General features: G+C 49.9%; 1 protein-coding gene across 1 annotated transcript in view; it reads left to right on the top strand.

Annotated features, from left to right (window-relative positions):
- LOC119974820 (A disintegrin and metalloproteinase with thrombospondin motifs 7-like) overlaps positions 1 to 22,278 on the top strand; it is a 194,993-nt gene that overhangs the window by 108,222 nt on the left and 64,493 nt on the right. Inside the window, exon 15 of the mRNA XM_038814090.1 lies at positions 21,846 to 21,897. Within this exon, the coding sequence (XP_038670018.1) occupies positions 21,846 to 21,897 (52 nt within the window). The remainder of the gene's footprint in view (positions 1 to 21,845; positions 21,898 to 22,278) is intronic.

The raw sequence follows: 22,278 nt of genomic DNA, 5'->3' as shown, positions 1-22,278 counted from the left end.
AGAGGTGACTAAATAGAGGCATACAAGATGATCAGAGGATTAGATAGGGTGGACAGTGAGAGCCTTTTTCCTCAGATGGTGATGGCTAGCACGAGGGGACATAGCTTTAAATTGAGGGGAGATAGATATAGGACAGATGTCAGAGGTAGGTTCTTTACTCAGAGAGTAGTAAGGGCGTGGAATGCCCTGTCTGCAACAGTAGTGGACTCACCAACATTAAGGGCATTTAAATGGTCATTGGATAAACATAAGGATGATAAGGGAATAGTGTAGATGGGCTTTAGAATCACAGTAGAACCAGGAGCTGCTGCGCCTGATGCTACAGATCAACGTCTGGCCCCTTCCACAGGCTGTTTGCAAACCAACCAAGTTAAAAATTTGAATTGGAAGAGAGAATTCTGGGTCCCACAGTGTCAGCCCGGATAGATACCCAGCTATTGGAGGTAGAAACCCAAGACTCCAGAGAAATGACTGAAGGTATCACAGCAACCTAGAAGAGTCTCAGCTTCTTGCATGTGGTGTGTGCCGGTGTCTCAGTCTGTGTGTGTCTGTGTGTGTGTGTGTGTGTTTGTGTCCAAGCACAGTTGAGAGTTGGCAAAAGGTTGAATGACCCTCTGGAAGTGATCAACACGGAAAACCAGCAGAAAGCCCCTGAGAAGCACATGGACTTGTCAAGGGGAGGGCTTCTGGAGTTAGTAAGATGGAATGCCTTGGCAGGCCCAAATATCAGCAAAGAATGATGTGGACTCATTGAACTGCTGAGTGAACTTCCCTTTTCTCATGAACATCAGTCCCTGTACGGAGTGTTTGGAAAGAGGAACATTTAACTGGCCAGCTCAGGCCCCACCACTGAGTTACATATTAACACTGTACACGTTTTCTAAATTATCTCTGCAAACCTGAGCTCATCCAAAACTTTGCTGCTGGTATCGTAACCAGTAACAAGTCCCATTCACCCATTACTCCCCGGCCCCCCCACCCTGTCCTCGCTGACCTCCAATGATACCTGGTCTGGCAACAACTCAATGTTAAATTTCTAATCCTTGTATTGAAATCTCTCCATGATTCCCTCCCTCCCTATCTCTGTAATGACCTCCCCCCCCCCCCCCCCCCCCCCCCCCCCCAGCCCTATTACCCAGAGTCCCCAGAGTTCCTCTGACTCTGGATTCTTTTTTTTTAAATAATTTTTATTCAAATTTTCACATTTTCACAAAAAAGAAAACAGTAACAGAAAATTCAAAGAACAAAAAGAACAAACCCCCCCCCCCCCCCCCCCCAATATATACAAAAGAGAAACAATAAATAAACGCCCGTCGTTAACGAAGATTCAACCCAAAACAAAAACAAAGAGACCCCCCCTACCCCGGGTTCCTGCTGCTGCTGACCTTTTGTTTTTACCGTTCTGCCAGGAGATCTAGGAATGGCTGCCATCTCCTGAAAAACCCCTGCACTGATCCCCTCTGGGCAAATTTCGCCCTCTCCAATTTGACGAACCCCGCCATGTCATTGATCCAGGCCTCCACGCTTGGGGGCCTCGCATCCTTCCATTGGAGCAAGATCCTCCGCCGGGCTACTAGGGACGCAAAGGCCAGAACACCGGCCTCTTTCGCCTCCTGCACTCCCGGCTCCACCCCAACCCCAAATATTACGAGTCCCCAGCCTGGATTGACCCTGGATCCTACCACCCTCGATACCGTCCTTGCTGCATCCTTCCAAAATTCCCCCAGCCCTGGGCATGCCCAGAACATGTGGACATGGTTTGCTGGGCCCCCAGAGCACCAAACACACCTGTCCTCACTCCCAAAAAACTAACTCATCCTTGTCCCGGTCATATGAGCCCTATGCAGCACCTTAAACTGTATGAGGCTAAGCCTCGCACATGAAGAGGAGGAGTTCACCCTTTCCAGGGCATCCACCCATGTCCCCTCCTCAATCTCCTCACCCAGCTCCTCCTCCCATTTACCTTTCAGCTCCTCCACCGAGGCCTCGTCTACCTCCTGCATCACCCGGTACGCTTCCGAGATCCTCCCCTCTCCAACCCACACCCCCGAGAGCACCCTGTCCTGGACCCCACGCGGCGGCAGCAGAGGGAACCCCGCCACCTGCCGCCTGACAAACGCCCTTACTTGCATGTACCTAAGGGTGTTCCCCGGGGGGAGCCCAAACTTCCCTTCCAACTTACCCAGGCTCGCAAACTTCCCATCTATGAACAGGTCCCCCAGCCTCCTGACACCTGCCCTGTGCCAACTCAGGAACCCGCCATCAATTCTCCCCCGAACAAACCGGTGGTTCCCCCATATTGGGGATCCCATCGAGGTCCCGACCTCCCCCCTGTGCTGCCTCCATTGCCCCAAATCCTGAGGGCAGCTGCCACCACCGGGCTCGTGGTATACCTCGTTGGAGGGAGCGGCAGCGGCGCCGTTACCAGCGCTCCCAGGCTCGTGCCCACACAGGATGCCATCTCCATCCTCTTCCATGCTGCCCCCTCCCCGTCCATTACCCACTTACGCACCATCGCTGCGTTGGCAGCCCAATAATACCCACAGAGGTTGGGCAGCGCCAGCCCCCCCCCCCCCCCCCCATCCCTGCCCCGCTCCAGAAACACCCTTCTCACCCTCGGGGTCCCGTGCGTCCACACAAATCCCGTAATGCTCCTGTTAACCTGCCTGAAAAAGGCCTTCGGGATAAGGATGGGGAGGCACTGGAACAGGAACAGAAACCTCGGGAGCACCGTCATCTTAACTGATTGCATCCTACCCACCAGAGACAGAGGCAGCATGACCCACCTCTTAAACTCCTCCTCCATTTGCTCCAACAGCCTTGTGAGGTTAAGCTTATGCAGGGCCCCCCAGCTCCTGGCCACCTGCACCCCCAAGTACCTGAAGCTCCTCTCCGCCCTTTTCAGTGGGAGCCTCCCAATCCCCCCCTCCTGGTCCCCGGGTGTACCACAAACAGCTCGCTTTTCCCAAAGTTAAGCTTATACCCTGAGAAATTCCCAAATTCCCGGAGAATCCCTATCACCACCGGCATTCCCCCCACCGGGTCTGCCACATACAACAAGAGGTCGTCCGCATAGAGCGACACTCGGTGCTCCTCCCCACCCCGGACCAGCCCCCTCCAATCCCCCGACTCCCTCAGCGCCATAGCCAGGGGTTCAATTGACAGCGCAAAAGGTAGGGGGGACAGGGGACATCCCTGCCTCATCCCTCGATATAATCGAAAATACTCCGACCTCCTCTTATTCGTGGCCACACTCGCCATTGGGGCCTCATACAACAGCCTCGCCCAACTGACAAACCACTCCCCAAACCCGAACCTTTCCAGCGCCTCCCACAAGTACCCCCACTCGACCCTATCAAAGGCCTTCTCCGCATCTAACGCCACCACTATCTCCGCCTCCCCTTCCACCGCCGGCATCATTATAATGTTCAAGAGCCTCCGTATATTAGTGTTCAGCTGCCTCCCCTTCACAAACCCCGTTTGATCCTCGTGGATAACCTGCGGCACACAGTCCTCTATCCTCGTGGCTAAGATCTTTGCCAACAACTTGGCATCCACATTCAAGAGTGAAATCGGCCTGTATGACCCACACTGCAGGGGATCCTTGTCTTGCTTAAGAATCAAGGAGATCAGCGCCCGAGACATCGTCAGGGGCAAAGCCCCCCCCTCCCTTGCCTCATTAAAGGTCCTAACCAACAGGGGGCCCAGCAGGTCTGCATATGTCTTGTAAAATTCAACCGGGAACCCATCCGGCCCCGGCGCCTTCCCTGACTGCATGCTCCCTATCTCTTTGACCAGCTCCTCAAGCTCAACTGGCGCCCCTACACCCTCCACCCGTCCCTCCTCCACCCTCAGAAATCTCAGCCGGTCCAAAAAGCGCCCCATCCCCCCCTCCTCCGCCGGAGGTTCGGACCGATATTGTCTCTCATAAAAGTCCCTGAAGACCCCATTACTGTCTACCCTACTCCGCACCACATTTCCTCCCCGATCCTTAACACCACCAATCTCCCTGGCCGCATCCCGCTAACGGAGCTGGTGTGCCAGCATCCTGCTCGCCTTCTCCCCATACTCCTACACCGCACCCTGAGCCTTTCTCCATTGAGCCTCCGCCTTTCTGGTGGTCAACAAGTCGAACTCAGCCGAAGGCTGCGCCGCTCCCTCAGCAATCCCTCCTCCGGGGCTTCCGCGTACCTCCTGTCCATCCTCACCATCTCCCCCACCAATCTCTCCCTTTCTCTCTGCTCCCCTCTCTCCCTGTGGGCCCGAATGGAGATCAACTCCCCCCTGAACCACTGCCTTGAGTGCCTCCCAGACCATCCCCACTCGGACCTCCCCATTATCGTTGGCCTCTAGATACCTCTCGATGCATCCTCGAACCCGCCCCCTCACCGCCTCGTCCGCCAGCAGCCCCACCTCCAAGCGCCACAATGGGCGCTGGTCCCTCTCCTCCCCCAGCTCGAGGTCCACCCAATGCGGGGCATGGTCAGAAATGGCTATCGCCGAGTACTCAGCGTCTACTACCCTCGCAATCAGCGCCCTACTCAGAACGGAAAAATCGATCCGGGAGTCGGCCTTATGCACATGGGAGAAGTATGAAAATTCCCTGGCCCTCGGCCTCGTGAACCTCCCAAGGATCCACCCCTCCCATCTGGCCCATAAACCCCCTCAGCACCTTAGCCGCCGCAGGCCTCCTACCCGTCCTGGATCTGGACCGATCCAGTGGCGGATCCAGCACCGTGTTGAAATCCCCCCCCCCCCATTATCAGGCCCCCCCGCCTCCAAATCTGGAATCCGGACCAACATGCGCCGCATGAAACCCGCATCGTCCCAATTCGGGGCGTATACATTGACCAGCACCACCCGCTCCCCTTGCAGCTTGCTGCTCACCATCACGTACCTCCTGCCGCTGTCTGCCACCACATTCGACACCTCGAACGACACCCTCTTCCCCACCAGGATCGCCACCCCCCGGTTTTTTGCATCCAGCCCCGAATGAAACACTTGGCCCACCCGCCCCTTCCTCAACCTGACCTGATCCACCACCTTCAGGTGCGTCTCCTGAAGCATAGCCACGTCCGCCTTCAGCCCCCTCAGGTGCGCGAACACGCGGGACCGTTTAACCGGCCCATTCAGTCCCCTCACATTCCAGGTGATCAGCTTACTCGCACCGGCCGGCGGAAGCCCTTCAGCGCCGGTTGGCATGGCACCAAGCCCCTTCTGCAGCAGCCGCCGCGGTGCCAAACCCCGCTGGGGCCGGCCTAGCCCCTGAAGGTGCGGAGGATTCCAAACCTTCGGGGCGGCCCGACGCCAGAGTGGTTCACGCCACTCCTTGGCGCCGGAGTTGCCCGCCCCGCCGATTCCTGCAGAATCCCACCCAAATCTTTTCATTTTGCACTCATCAGAACAAACATGGAGTGCAGCATTTTTTATTCTTCATTCACAGGATGTAGGCGTCACTGGCGAGGCCAGCATTCCTTACCCATCCCTAATTGCCCTCGGGAAATTGGCGGAGAGCTGCCTTCTTGAACCGCTACAGTCCATGTGATGTAGGTACACCCACAGTCCTGTTAGAGAGGGAGTTCCAAGATTTTGGACCAGTGACGGGAAGGAACGGCGATGCATTTGATTGTCGGGATAGTGAGTGACTTGGAGGGGAACCTCCAGGTGGTGGGGTTCCCAGGTATCTGCTGCTCTTGTCCTTCTAGATGGTAGTGATTGTGGGTTTGGAAGGTGCTGTCTGAGGAGCCTTGGTGAGTTACTGCGGTGCATCTTGTAGACGGTACACACGGCTGCCACTGTGCGTCGATGGTGGAGAGAGTGAATGGTTGATACCAATCAAGCGGGTTGCCTTCTCAAACATCACGATTGTTGTTGCAGCTGCAATCGTCCAGGCAAGTGGAGAGTATTTCATCCCACTCCTGAAGGGATGTGGCTGGCTTGGTTAGGCCAGCATTTATTGCCCACCCTTAGTTGCCGATCGGAAGGTGGTGGTGAACTGCTTTCTTGAACCGCTGCAGTCCCTGAGGTGTAGGTACACCCGCTGTGCCACTGTGTTTCTGGTCAATGGTAACCCCCCCCCCCCAGGAAATTAATGGTAGGGATTCAGTGATCGTAATGCCATTGACTATCAAGGGACAATGATTAGATTCTCCCGTGTGGGAGATGGTCATTGCCTGGCACTTGTGTGGCACAAATGTATCCTGCCACTTGTCAGCGCAAGCCTAGATATTGTCCAGGTCTTGCTGTATTTGGACATCGACTGCTTCAGCATCTGAGGAGTCGCAGTACAGATTGTGCAGTCATCTGCAAACATCCCCACTTCTGATCTTATGATGGAAAGAAGGTCATTGATGAAGCAGCTGAAGATCGTTGGGCCTAGGACACTCCCGTGAGGAGCTCCTACAATGATTTCCTGGAGTTGAGATGACCGACCTCCAACATCCACAATCATCTTCCTTTTTTCTGAGTCTGACTCCATCCAGCAGAGAGTTTTCCAACTGATTCCCATTGATTCCAGTTTTGCCAGGGCTCCTTGATGCCATACTCAGTCAAGGGCAGTCATTCTCACCTCACCTCTGGCATTCAGCACTTTTGTCCATCTTTGAACCAAGGCCTGGAGGTAAGGAGCTGAGTGGCCCTGGCAGAACCCAAGCTGAGCATCCGTCAGCAGATTATTGGTGAGTAAGTGCCGCTTGAAATCATTGATGACTCCTTCCATCACTTTGCTGATGATGGAGAGTAGACCGATGGGGCAGTAATTGGCTGGGTTGATTTGTCCTGTTTCTTGTGCACAGGACATACCTGGGCATTCTCCACATTGCCGGGTAGCTGCCAGTGTTGTAGCTGTACTGGAACAGCTTGGCTAGGGGTGCAGCAAGATCTGGAGCACAGGTCTTCAGTACCATTGCCGGGATATTGTCAGGGCCCACAGCCTTTGCAGCATCCAGTGCCATCAGCCGTTTCTTGATATCACATGGAGTGAATCATATTGGCTGAAGACTGACATCTGTGATGCTGGGGAACTCTGGAGGAGGCCAAGATGGATCATCCACTCAGCACTTCTGGCTGAAGATTGGGTTCAATAGGGCGACTCACCACCAATCTCTCAAGGGCAGTTATGGATGGGCAATATAAATGCTGGCTGAGCTGACAACATCCGTATCCTATCAAAGAGTAATAAAAAGCAAGAATACCAAATTTCAAACAATCACAAGTCAACTTTTGATTGGCCAAGGTGTTGCCATGCTGAAAGCAAGAGGGAACGGGAGGCTCCACAAGGTCCCAAGAAATTCAAATGAGATGCAATAATCATCTTGGCCAATCAGAGACAGCTTGCAGGCCAATCAAAGTGCCATCCATTGACTCCATCTACACCTCCCGCTGCCTGGGGAAAGCGGGCAGCATAATCAAAGATCCCTCCCTCCCGGCTTACTCACTCTTCCAACTTCTTCCATCGGGCAGGAGATACAAGAGTCTGAGACCACGCACGAACAGACTCAAAACAGCTTCTTCCCCACTGTTACCAGACTCCTAAACGACCCTCTTATGGACTGACCTGATTAACACTACACCCCTGTATGCTTCACCCGATGCCAGTTCTATATATTTACGTTGTGTACCTTGTGTTACCCTATTATGTATTTCCTTTTTATTTTATTTTATTTTCATGTACTTAATGATCTGTTTGAGCTGCTCGCAGAAAAATACTTTTCACTGTACCTCGGTACACATGACAATAAACAAATCCAAATCAGAATTCTTCGCTGCTCTTGTATAAATTGCCTTCATTGTTTGAAATTTGGCATTCTTTGTCTTGATGGGTAACAATGTGTGGAGTAAACTTCCAGGTGGAGATGCTGGGATCTCTCAGCATGAATGAACTAGATGGGCAGAATGGCCTTCCTCACCTGTGATTACCTGACAACTTGTACTCTTGGCTTTGTTGCGGACAGATAAGTTACAGAAAGACTGTTCATTTTTCTGACATCAACGATATTAGCTTCGACATTCTTTTTTCAAATCCATCAACGTATCTTCAGCCCCAGGCACTCAAGTTAGCAAGTTTTTTTATGAGTCAGAGGTCACAAGCGGTGGAATGTCTTCAATTTTTCAGATTGCCAGTTTAAATTAGACTCGAGGAGTGTTTGCCAACCTCCGAGAGCTCCTGTTTGCCCGGGCCAGATACGGTGTGTCGATACACAACATCCAACGGTACCTGGGCCTTGTATGTTTCAACCTGTGACCTTTACAGTCAGAGACAATCGGCAAAGGATAACATCATGTGATAGAAGCAGATCGTTGGAGCTGTTAACAAACCAGGATCTGAAGCTGTGGAATTTCTTCTGTTTTTCGCGCACAGACCCTCCATTGTCCGTGCAATAGGGAGTGACTGTATTGCTGTAATTGTGATTCAGGATCTGATCCTTTTAACTGAGCGAGCTCAAAGGCTATTGGCGTGCATTTTACCCCCCTCTCTGGCATTGTTCCATGTTTTGGGAGAACAAGCTTTGATCACTGCTGACAGCACCGTATCCCCCCCCAACCACCGCTACCACCACCCCCACCCCCAACCGCACTCCCTCTCCTTTTACAATTGGGATTTAGTCTTTATTCCTGTTGTATAATACAGAACAAATCCAAGACTAGCTGCTCCACCAATCCTAGCCCACTGCCTGACTTTGCTGGAACTGCAGTCTGTAACCATAGATTCACAGCAACAACCCCCCACTTTTCTCAACAGAGAAAGACCCACAGTCAACTGTACTTGATAAGAATATGGACCGGGAGTTGGCCATCCGGACTGCTCCATCACTCCTAGAGATCCAAGCTGACGCCACATTCCTTACCCCTCCCCATACCCCTAGATTGCCTTAGTAACAAAAAAATCCACCGATCTCGCTCTCGCGTCTACCGAATATCCACAGCTGTCTGGGTTAGAAAATTCCAAAGATTCACAACCCTCCGAGGATTGTCCCCTCATCCTGAGTCTGTGACCCCCCCCCCCCCACCCCCCTCACCGCTCTCCCCCCGCGCCCCCCAGACCTATTCACACAAGCCAAAGGAATCGGCATCCAACCCCTGCCAGCCCTCGAAGGAATTCATTTGTTTCAGTCAGATCACTGCTCATTTTGTGAAACACCTGAGAATATCGGCCCGTTTATATCTCCTTAAACACTGAGCACAGTCATACAACCTTACAGCGAGTCTGTGCTGGCACTGAAAGAGTTATGTGATTAGTCCCACTATCTGACTCTCCATATCATAAAATACCTACAGTACAGAAGGAGGCCATATGGCCCATCCAGTCTGCACTGACCCTCCCAAAGTGCACCCTGCCAAGGCCCAACCCCTTGCCCTATCCGACACACAGTGGTTAGCACTGCTGCCTGACAGCGACAGGGACCCGGGTTCGATTCTGACCTCCAGTGACTGTCTGTGCGGAGTCTGCACGTTCTCCCCAGTGTGTGCGTGGGTTTCCCCCGGGTGCTCTGGTTTCCTCCCACAGTCCAAAGATGTGCAGGTTAGATGGATTGGCCAAAGATGTGCAGGTTAGATGGATTGGCCAGGCTAAAATGCCTCTTCGAGTTGATTTACAGGGCGGGTTTGGACCGAGGGAGGGTGCATTTTGAAGTGTTAGTGCAGATCCGATTGGCCGAATGTAGGGATTCTGTTCCATGATTCTAACCTGCACATCTTTGGACTGTGGGAGGAAACCGGAGCACCCGGAGGAGACCCACGCACACACAGGGAGAAAGTGCAAACTTCCGCACAGTGACCCAAGCAGGAATTGAACCCGGGAGCTGTGAGGCAGCAGTGCTAACCACTGTGCCACCGGGCCGCCCGCTTAGCCCTGCAAATTTTTCAGCTTTCCTCCAATTCCCTTTGAAAGTCACAATTGAATCTGCCTTCAGGCAGCGACCTCCAAATCACAACAACCCTGTGAATCAAATTCTCTTCATCTCCACCTCTGGGTTTATTTTAAAGAAAAAACACCAAGAAAAAATAACCGAGGGAGGTCCATTTGCCCCGGACTTGAATATGCAGCACATTAGCACAGTGGTTAGCACAGTTGCTTCACAGCTCCAGGGTCCCAGGTTCGATTCCCGGCTTGGGCCACTGTCTGTGTGGAGTCTGCACGTTCTCCCCGTGCCTACGTGGGTTTCCTCCGGGTGCTCCGGTTTCCTCCCACAGTCCAAAGATGTGCAGGTTAGGTGGATTGGCCATGCTAAATTGACTAGTGGCCAAAAAGGTTAGGTGGGCGCTTATGGGGTTAAGGTGGAGGTGTGGGGTGTTCTTTCCAAGGGTCGGTGCAGACTCGATGGGCCGAATGGCCTCCTGCACTGTAAATTCGATGTCAATTTTCAGTCTTGTCCAGCGCGAGGATGCTGCTGAAAGTCAGCAAATCCCAAATCAACTCCAGGTCCAAAAACTCTCCAGAGGAGGCCACGCAGCGCCAAATCCAAACAGCAACTCCATATCGCAGGCAAACCACACAGAGCGTTCCTGCGGCAGGCTGGATAATGACACACAACAAACCAGTTATATTACACACCAGGCAGCACGGTAGCATTGTGGATAGCACAATTGCTTCACAGTTCCAGGGTCCCAGGTTCAATTCCCGGCTGGGTCACTGTCTGTGCGGAGTCTGCACGTCCTCCCCGTGTGTGCGTGGGTTTCCTCCGGGTGCTCCGGTTTCCTCCCACAGTTCAAAGATGTGCAGGTTAGGTGGATTGGCCATGATAAATTGCCCTTAGTGACCAAAATTGCCCTTAGTGTTGGGTGCGGTTACTGGGTTATGGGGATAGGGTGGAGGTGTTGACCTTGGGTAGGATGTTCTTTCCAAGTTCCGGTGCAGACTCGATGGGCCAAATAGCCTCCTTCTGCACTGTAAATTCTATGATAACACCAACGTGAAGGAGTTAACCTGCAGTAACCAACAAAGCAACTGACTTCTGGATATAACAGACAAGTCTCACCAAACTGAATAAATTACAAGCAGTGCAAGACAAACAACTTATTTGTATCTGTAAGTTTCACCAGGCAATTCCCTGCAGTGGGACTGAGCTCTCTCAAGAGTGTTCCCTTGCTAATAATTCGAAGCATTTCTTGTGACCCACTGGTTCTTTTACCAATTATTGTGTGCTCCAGTTACCCAGCTTCCTGGAACTGGAAACTCTTTCTCCTTATTTACTTGATCAAAACATAAGAACATAAGAACATAAGAACTAGGAGCAGGAGTAGGCCATCTGGCCCCTCGAGCCTGCTCCGCCATTCAATGAGATCATGGCTGATCTTTTGTGGACTCAGCTCCACTTTCCGGCCCGAACACCATAACCCTTAATCCCTTTATTCTTCAAAAAACTATCTATCTTTACCTTAAAAACATGTAATGAATGAGCCTCAACTGCTTCACTGGGCAAGGAATTCCATAGATTCACAACCCTTTGGGTGAAGAAGTTCCTGCTAAACTCAGTCCTAAATCTACTTCCCCTTATTTGGAGGCTATGTCCCCTAGTTCTGCTTTCACCCGCCAGTGGAAACAACCTGCCCGCATCTATCCTATCTATTCCCTTCATAATTTTAAATAAGATCCCCCCTCATCCTTCTAAATTCCAACGAGTACAGTCCCAGTTTACTCAACCTCTCCTCGTAATCCAACCCCTTCAGCTCTGGGATTAACCTAGTGAATCTCCTCTGCACACCCTCCAGTGCCAGTATGTCCTTTCTCAAGTAAGGAGACCAAAACTGAACACAATACTCCAGGTGTGGCCTCACTAACACCTTATACAATTGCAACATAACCTCCCGAGTCTTAAACTCCATCCCTCTAGCAATAAAGGACAAAATTCCATTTGCCTTCTTAATCACCTGTTGCACCTGTAAACCAACTTTCTGTGACTCATGCACTAGCACACCCAGGTCTCTCTGCACAGCGGCAAGCTTTAATATTTTATCGTTTAAATAATAATACCGTTTGCTGTTATTCCTACCAAAATGGATAACCTCACATTTGTCAACATTGTATTCCATCTGCCAGACCCTAGCCCATTCACTTAACCTATCCAAATCCCTCTGCAGACTTCCAGTATCCTCTGCACTTTTCGCTTTACCACTCATCTTAGTGTCATCTGCAAACTTGGACACATTGCCCTTGGTCCCTAACTCCAAATCATCTATGTAAATTGTGAACAATTGTGGGCCCAACACGGATCCCTGAGGGACACCACTAGCTACTGATTGCCAACCAGAGAAACACCCATTAATCCCCACTCTTTGCTTTCTATTAATTAACCAATCCTCTATCCATGCTACTACTTTACCCTTAATGCCATGCATCTTTATCTTTTGCAGCAACCTTTTGTGTGGCACCTTGTCAAAGGCTTTCTGGAAATCCAGATATACCACATCCATTGTGGCAGCACGGTAGCATGGTGGTTAGCATAAATGCTTCACAGCTCCAGGGTCCCGGGTTCGATTCCCGGCTGGGTCACTGTTTGTGCGGAGTCTGCACATCCTCCCCGTGTGTGCGTGGGTTTCCTCCGGGTGCTCCGGTTTCCTCCCACAGTTCAAAGATGTGCAGGTTAGGTGGATTGGCCATGATAAATTGCCCTTAGTGACCAAAATTGCCCTTAGTGTTGGGTGGGGTTACTGGGTTATGGGGATAGGGTGGAGGTGTTGACCTTGGGTAGGATGTTCTTTCCAAGTTCCGGTGCAGACTCGATGGGCCAAATGGCCTCCTTCTGCACTGTAAATTCTATGATAACACCAACGTGATGGAGTTAACCTGCAGTAACCAACAAAGCAACTGACTTCTGGATATAACAGACAAGTCTCACCAAACTGAATAAATTACAAGCAGTGCAAGACAAACAACTTATTTGTATCTGTAAGTTTCACCAGGCAATTCCCTGCAGTGGGACTGAGCTCTCTCAAGAGTGTTCCCTTGTTAATAATTCGAAGCATTTCTTGTGACCCACTGGTTCTTTTACCAATTATTGTGTGCTCCAGTTACCCAGCTTCCTGGAACTGGAAACTCTTTCTCCTTATTTACTCGATCAAAACATAAGAACATAATAACTAGGAACTAGGAGCAGGAGTAGGCCATCTGGCCCCTCGTGCCTGCTCCGCCATTCAATGAGATCATGGCTGATCTTTTGTGGACTCAGCTCCACTTTCCGGCCCGAACACCATAACCCTTAATCCCTTTATTCTCCAAAAAGCTATCTATCTTTACCTTAAAAACATTTAATGAAGGAGCCTCAACTGCTTCACTGGGCAAGGAATTCCATAGATTCACAACCCTTTGGGTGAAGAAGTTCCTCCTAAACTCAGTCCTAAATCTACTTCCCCTTATTTTGAGGCTATGTCCCCTAGTTCTGCTTTCACCCGCCAGTGGAAACAACCTGCCCGCATCTATCCTATCTATTCCCTTCATAATTTTAAATAAGATCCCCCCTCATCATTCTAAATTCCAACGAGTACAGTCCCAGTCTACTCAACCTCTCCTCGTAATCCAACCCCTTCAGCTCTGGGATTAATTTAGTGAATCTCCTCTGCACACCCTCCAGTGCCAGTATGTCCTTTCTCAAGTAAGGAGACCAAAACTGAACACAATACTCCAGGTGTGGCCTCACTAACACCTTATACAATTGCAACATAACCTCCCGAGTCTTAAACTCCATCCCTCTAGCAATAAAGGACAAAATTCCATTTGCCTTCTTAATCACCTGTTGCACCTGTAAACCAACTTTCTGTGACTCATGCACTAGCACACCCAGGTCTCTCTGCACAGCGGCAAGCTTTAATATTTTATTGTTTAAATAATAATACCGTTTGCTGTTATTCCTACCAAAATGGATAACCTCACATTTGTCAACATTGTATTCCATCTGCCAGACCCTAGCCCATTCACTTAACCTATCCAAATCCCTCTGCAGACTTCCAGTATCCTCTGCACTTTTCGCTTTACCACTCATCTTAGTGTCATCTGCAAACTTGGACACATTGCCCTTGGTCCCCAACTCCAAATCATCTATGTAAATTGTGAACAATTGTGGGCCCAACACGGATCCCTGAGGGACACCACTAGCTACTGATTGCCAACCAGAGAAACACCCATTAATCCCCACTCTTTGCTTTCTATTAATTGACCAATCCTCTATCCATGCTACTACTTTACCCTTAATGCCATGCATCTTTATCTTTTGCAGCAACCTTTTGTGTGGCACCTTGTCAAAGGCTTTCTGGAAATCCAGATATACCACATCCATTGTGGCAGCACGGTAGCATGGTGGTTAGCATAAATGCTTCACAGCTCCAGGGTCCCAGGTTCGATTCCCGGCTGGGTCACTGTCTGTGCGGAGTCTGCACGTCCTCCCCGTGTGTGCGTGGGTTTCCTCCGGGTGCTCCGGTTTCCTCCCACAGTCCAAAGATGTGCGGGTTAGGTGGATTGGCCATGCTAAATTGCCCGTAGTGTCCTAAAAAGTAAGGTTAAGGGGGGGGTTGTTGGGTTACGGGTATAGGGTGGATACGTGGGTTTGAGTAGGGTGATCATTGCTCGGCACAACATCGAGGGCCGAAGGGCCTGTTCTGTGCTGTACTGTTCTATGTTCTATGTACATCGGCTCCCCGTTATCTACTGCACTGGTAATGTCCTCAAAAAATTCCACTAAATTAGTTAGACATGACCTGCCCTTTATGAACCCATGCTGCGTCTGCCCAATGGGACAATTTCTATCCAGATGCCTCGCTATTTCTTCCTTGATGATAGATTCCAGCATCTTCCCTACTACCGAAGTTAAGCTCACTGGCCTATAATTTCCTGCTCTCTGCCTACCTCCTTTTTTAAACAGTGGTGTCACGTTTGCTAATTTCCAATCCACTGGGACCACCCCAGAGTCTAGTGAATTTTGGTAAATCATCATTATTGCATCTGCAATTTCCCTAGCCATCTCTTTTAGCACTCTGGGATGCATTCCATCAGGGCCAGGAGACTTGTCTACCTTTAGCCCCATTATCTTGCCCATCACTACCTCCTTAGTGATAACAATCCTCTTAAGGTCCTCACCTGTCATCGCCGCATTTCTATCAGTCGCTGGCATGTTATTTGTGTCTTCCACTGTGAAGACCGACCCAAAAAATCTGTTCAGTTCCTCAGCCATTTCCTCAACTCCCATTATTAAAACTCCCTTCTCACCCTCTAAAGGACCAATATTTACCTTAGCCACTCTTTTTTGTTTTATATATTTGTAAAAACTTTTACTGTCTGTTTTTATATTCTAAGCAAGTTTACTCTCATACTCTATCTTACTCTTCTTTATAGCTTTTTTTAGTAGCTTTCTGTTGCCCCCTAAAGATTTCCCAGTCCTCTAGTCTCCCACCAATCTTTGCCACTTTGTATCCTTTTTCCTTCAATTTGATACTCTCCCTTATTTCCTTAGATATCCCCGGTCGATTTTCCCTCTTTCTACCGTCCTTCCTTTTTGTTGGTATAAACCTTTGCTGAGCACTATGAAAAATCGCTTGGAAGGTTCTCCACTGTTCCTCAACTGTTCCACCATAAAGTCTTTGCTCCCAGTCTACCTTAGCTAGTTCTTCTCTCATCCCATTGTAATCTCCTTTGTTTAAACACAAAACACTAGTATTTGATTTTACTTTCTCACCCTCCATCTGTATTTTAAATTCCACCATATTGTGATTGCTCCTTCCGAGAGGATCCCTAACTATGAGATCATGAATCAATCCTGTCTCATTACACAGGACAAGATCTAGGACCGCTTGTTCCCTTGTAGGTTCCATCATACTGTTCTAGGAAACTATCGCGGATACGTTCTATAAACTCCTCCTCAATGTTGCCTTGACCGACCTGGTTAAACCAATCGACATGTAAATTAAAATCCCCCATGATAACTGCTGTACCATTTCTACATGCATTAGTTATTTCTTTGTTTATTGCCTGCCCCACCATAACGTTACTATTTGGTGGCCGATAGACTACTCCTATCAGTGACTTTTTCGCCTTACTATTCCTGATTTCCACCCAAATGGATTCAACCTTATCCTCCATAGCACCGATGTCATCCCTTACTATTGCCCGGATATCATCCTTAAATAACAGAGCAACACCGCCTCCCTTACCATCCACTCTGTCCTTCCGAATAGTTTGATACCCTCGGATATTTAACTCCCAGTCGTGACCATCCTTTAACTATGTTTCAGTAATGGCCACTAAATCATAGTCATGATGATTTGTGCCATCAACTCATTTACTTTATCCCGAATACTCCGAGCATTCAGGTAAAGTACACTTATGTTGTTTTTTTTTTTACCTCTGTTTTGAATCTTAACACCTCCAGTTTTATTCCTTTTAGTATTACTGGGCCTATTCACTGAGCTCCCCTCAGTCACTGTACCTTGTACTGTCGCCCTTTTTGATTTTTGACTATGTCTTCTCTGCCTTGCACTTTTCCCCTTACTTTCTTTTGCTTCTGTCCCTGTTTTACTACCTTCCAACTTCCTGCATCGGTTCCCATCCCCCTGCCACATTAGTTTAAACCCTCCCCAACAGCTCTAGCAAACACCCCCCCCTAGGACATTGGTTCCAGTCCTGCCCAGGTGCAAACCGTCCGGTTTGTACTGGTCCCATCTCCCCCAGAACCGGTCCCAATACCCCAGGAATTTGAATCCCTCCCTCTTGCACCATCTCTCGAGCCACGCATTCATCCTATCTATCCTGACATTCCTACTCTGACTAGTTCGTGGCACTGGTAGCAATCCTGAGATTACTACCTTTGAGGTCCTACTTTTTAGTTTAACCCAGGGGTGGGCAAACTACGGCCCGCGGGCCGCATGCGGCCCGCCAAAGGTCTTTATGTGGCCCACCAAGATCAAGTCATTAAAAAAAAAATTTTTTTTTAATAAGGTTAATTGGGCGGGGGGGGGGGGGGGGGGGGGCTGTTGGGTTACTGGTATAGGGTGGATACGTTAACTTGAGTAGGGTGATCATTGCTCGGCACAACATCGAGGGCCGAAGGGCCTGTTCTGTGCTGTACTGTTCTATGTTCTATATGAGGCGCCCAGAATCATAACCGGGTGAAGCGCCATTTTTGAAAAGTAGAAAAAAAGAGGGCTAAAGGCAGGATACCGCCGGGGGAAGCGCTGATGTAAATGCCGCACGCTAATTAGTTACAACCGGGACTATTAATTAATATACTATGCGGGCCTTTAAAATTGTGAATTTCTGAATGTGGCCCTTGCACGGAAAAGTTTGCCCACCCCTGGTTTAACCCCTCAGAACATCTCTTTCTAATCCTCTCTTAACCACCTCTGCTGTAATAATAAAAATCTTTATTGTCACAGGTAGGTTTATATTAACACTGCAGTGAAGTTACTGTGAAAATCCCCTAGTCGCCACACTCCGGCGCCTGTTCGGGTACACGGAGCGAGAATTCAGAATGTCCAATTCACCGAACAGCACGTCTTTCGGGACTTGTGGAAGGAAACCAGAGCATCTGGAGGAAACCCACGCAGTCACCGGGGGGGGGGGGGGGGGGGGGGGGGGGGAGGACGTGCAGACTCCACACTGACAGTGACCTAAGCCGGGAATCGAACCCAGGTCCCTGGAGCTGTGAAGCATCAGTGCTAACCACTGTGCTACCGTGCCGCCCCACAACCCCAGCTTCACCACAATGACTGAAGTCCCTCATCGCCTTGACCGCCCCAGTAAATCTAATTCCGCACCCTCTCCGAGGCAGTCACGTGTGTGATGCCCAGAGTCAGTCGTAGTGTACTCCAGCTGAATCAAGCGCGCCTCGCTGCCCTTCTTCACCCAGTCTCTGGCATTAGGTATCGGCCTCTAGATTGTCCTCTGAACCACCCCAGTGGCAGACCCCTGTGCCCCAGTGACCATAATTGGACACCATAATCAAGATGCAACTTGTTGTGAACTACAGAAGTTTCAAGCCAGACAGATGAACGTGGAATAAAATGCTGGCAGGCAATAAATCGCAAATATGACTCTGATGGAGCCCAGTCAGGTAGTTAGTTGATGATTCAGGTGATCCCTGATGGTTGCTTTGCAGGAATGTTAATATTTACACAATAGACTAAAGTGTGTTCAGCCCTGGAGGGCACGAATTGAGACTGGCCACCTGGATTTGGTCATTGAAGCTTTCAATTTGACTTAACTCGCTTTGTTTTCCCAGTTGGCTCTCCATTCCATCCTTTGTTGTCTCCCTCATTTATGATCGTGGTTTATTTGAGCTTTCTGCTCTCATCCCTCTGAAATTCCAGTTTGGCTCCCCATCTCCCATGGCAGGCGATCTCATGCTCAAACAATTTGCCTGCTGTATGAAGCGAATGGGAGAATCACAATAGGTTGTAGCCCCGAAACAGATCCTGTTCCCAATTCAAACAGCTCATTGAAGCTGCACATAGATCTAATTCTGTCTGCAATAGGCAGTTTCTAATCCAGTAAATACCAAAACCGCTCAAAATAGTTGGTACGCTATAATAATAATAATCTTTATTAGTGTCACAAGTAGGCTTACATTAACACTGCAATGAAGTTACTGTGAAAAGCCCCTAGTCGCCACATCCCGGCGCCTGTTCGGGTACACGGAGGGAGAGTTCAGAATGTCCAATTCACCTAACAGAGTGAGCGGGATTCTCCCGAATCCCCGGGATGGCTCGACGTTGGCGTAAAACGCGGCGCGAACCACTCCGGCGTTGGGCCGACCGGTAGTTGCGGAATCCTCCGCACTTCCGGGGGCTAGGCCAGTGCCAGAGGGGTTGGTGCCGCGCCGGCCGGCAACAAGGGCCGGCGTGGTTCCGCGCAAGCGCAGACTGGCCGGCGTATTCTAGCGCATGCGCAGGGGAGTGCCTTCTCCACGCTGGCCATGGTGGAGCCCGACAGAGGCCGGTGCGGAAGGAAGGAGTGCCCCCACGGCACAGGCCCACCCGCAGATCGATGGGACCCGATCGCGGGCCAGGCCACCGTGGGGGCACCGCACTCTGGGGCCAGACCCCCCCCCCCCGCGACCCCCTAACGACCGCACCAGCTGGCCTACCAGCCAGGTCCCACCATGTGGGACCATGCCCAATCCACGCCGGTGGGACTGGCGAGAAACCGACGGCCGCTCGGCCCATCGGGGTCCGGAGAATTGCCGGAGGTGGGGGGGGGCGCTGCCAACGGCCCCCGACCGCCGCGGCGTGATCTCCGCCCCCGCCCGGAAACTGGCGCCAGAGAATATGGCAGCCGGCGTCGGAGCGGCGGGCGGGATTCACAACCCCCCCCCCCCTCCTCCGGGGATTGTCCGACCCGGCAGGGTGTCGGAGAATCCCGCCGCACATCTTTCGGGACTTGTGGGAGGAAACCGGAGCACCCAGAGGAAACATTCTGAATTCTCCCTCTGTGTACCCGAACAGGCACCGGAATGTGGCGACGAGGGGATTTTCACAGTAACTTCATTGCAGTGTTAATGTCAGCCTACTTGTGGCAATAATAAAGATTATTATTATTTTGTGGCTAGTCCAGTTCAAGTTCTGGTCACTGTTAGCCCCCAGGATGTTGTCGGTGGATGTTGAGGGGATATCGTTCGATTCGCTCTTGTTGGAGATGGTCATTGCTTGGCACTTGCGTGTCGCGAACGTTACTCTCCACTGTACCCCTGTCTAAATGAGAGTGTTACTCACTGAGTTGTTGTCAACAGCAAGCAGCTCCTTTGCAACTGGTGCCTATGGTGATAACAAATGTGTAAATGGTTTGAGTGGCAGTGCCCATATACTATCTCACTCACTCTTCATCCTTCTTGCAAACTCTTTGACTGAAATCACTATGTATTTGTAACCTCCCCATATTGACAACATTCTTATTCCGAAGCTCCACACCCCTCGATCTTTCCACCTCCTGTAAACTGGAGCATCTGTACACTGGTACTCCTGATACACCCGAGGTATCGGGAGGATTTACATAGATACACAGATACATGGAAGATAGGAGCAGGAGGAGGCCTTTTGGCCCTTCGAGCCTGCTCCGCCATTCATCAGGATCATGGCTGATCATCCAACTCAATAGCCTAATCCCACTTTCTCCCCATCGCCTTTAATCCCATTCTCCCCTATATCCAGCCGCCTCTTGAATATATTCAATGTTTTAGGATCAACTACTTCCTGGGGTAATGAATTCCACAGGCTCACCACTCTGTGTGAAGAAATGTCTCCTCGTCACAATTCACCCTCCCACCTAATTTGGTATCATCTGCAAACTTTGAGATGTTACATTTTGTTCCCTCATCCAAATCATTAATATATATTGTGAATAGCTGTGGTCCGAGCACCGATCCCTGCAATACCCCTCTAGTTACTGCCTGCCAATTTGAAAAGGACCCATTAATGCCTACTCTTTGTTTCCTCTCTGCCAACCAGTTTTCTATCCACCTCGATACACTTCCCCCAATCCCATGCGCTTTAATTTTGCTCAATGATCTCTTACGTGGGACTTTGTCAAACGCCTTCTGAAAGTCCAAATATACCACATCAACTGGCTCCCCCTTGTCAACTGTACTGGTTATCTCGTCAAAGAATTCCAACAACTTTGTCAAGCATGATTTCCCCTTCATTAATCCATGCTGACTCTGACTGATCCTGCCACTGCTTTCTAGATGTTCCGCTATAAAGTCCTTGATAATGGATTCAAGCATTTTCCACACTACCGATGTTAGGCTTACTGGTCTATAATTCCCTGCTTTCTCTCTACTTCCCTTTTTGAATATCGGTGTGACATGAGCTGCCCTCCAATCTGCAGGGACAGTTCCAGAGTCTATAGAATCCCAGAAGATGAAATGAAAATGAAAAAATGAAAATCGCTTTATTGTCACGAGTAGGCTTGAATGAAGTTACTGTGAAAAGCCCCTAGTCGCCACATTCCGGCGCCTGTCCGGGGAGGCTGGTACGGGATGACCACCAATGCAGTCATCGCCTTGATACAGCAGATTGGTGGAACAGCCCAAAAGGGCTGAATGGCCTCCTCTTGTACCTGTAACTGTTATCAAGATTCTTGCTTGAAGCAGGTGAAAACACTCCATGAGTTTACACATCCAAGGTTTTGCTGACAAACACATTTACTAAGTTACGGGGTAGCTGTTGTCGGGTAGTGGGTGCCTGGGACTCGCTGCCGGAGGAGGTGGTGGAAGCAGGGACGATAGTGACATTTAAGGGGCATCTTGACAAATACATGAACAGGTTGGGAATAGAGGGATACGGGCTCCGGAAGTGTGGAAGATTTAAGTTTAGACAGGCAGCATGGTCGGCGCAAGCTTGGAGGGCCGAAGGGCCTGTTCTTGTGCTGTACTTTTCTTTGTTCTTTGTTCGTGCTTGTTCTCAGTATAACCTTATTGTGTACTCGGTAACCTGCAAAATTGGTCTTTCTGTCAGCGAGGTCAGAACTTGTTGTTTCCAGTCGACCTTTGACAGTAAAAGGTTTTTTCTTGTTTACCTCCCAAAGGTCACATTCAGTTCATAGAAATTGTCAGCTTTACTTTGGAACTGGTAATGAAAAATAGAGAAAGTGTCTCGAGCTCGCAAAAAAACAACAAACTGCACTTTCTAAATTATTCCCTTTGTTTCTTTATAGTTTACAAATGTGACAGAAAAATGTTGAATTTTGACTGTACGAGACCTCTGAGGTATGACAGACGGGACATATAGAAGTGTTTCTTGAGGAGCATATCCAGCGTTGCCAACAGTCCTAGAGTATCCAGCAATTGGACAATAATGTCCAGCAAAACTCCAAGAGATAAATCAAAGGAGCAAGAAACAAATTCATGTTTCTTCATTTACTTTAATAGCTAAGGCTTCAATTTGGATCAGTTCTCGTACTGGCTGATGTTATCCATGAAGGTACCGTCTTCTCAACCTTGCCTCTAGCATGAGGACATAGACCACAGAACTTACAGTGCAGAAGGAGGCCATTCGGCCCATTGAGTCTGCACCGGCCCTTGGAAAGAGCACCCTACATCACCCCACGACTCCACCCTATCCCCGTAACCCAGTAACCCCACCTAACCGTTTAGACACAAGGGGGCAATTTATCATGACCAATCCACCTAACCGGCACATCTTTGGACTGTGGGAGGAAACCGGAGCACCCGGAGGAAACCCACGCACACACGGGGAGAATGTGCAGACTTTCGCCCGAGGCGGGAATTGAACCCTGGTCCCTGCAGCTGTGAGGCCGCCCTGTGGTGGCATTACCCTCAGGTTGAATCACCACCAGTCAGC

Source organism: Scyliorhinus canicula, chromosome 12, assembly GCF_902713615.1.
Source record: "Scyliorhinus canicula chromosome 12, sScyCan1.1, whole genome shotgun sequence".
Lineage (NCBI taxonomy): Eukaryota > Metazoa > Chordata > Chondrichthyes > Carcharhiniformes > Scyliorhinidae > Scyliorhinus > Scyliorhinus canicula.
This window is presented reverse-complemented; position numbering and strand designations above follow the sequence as displayed.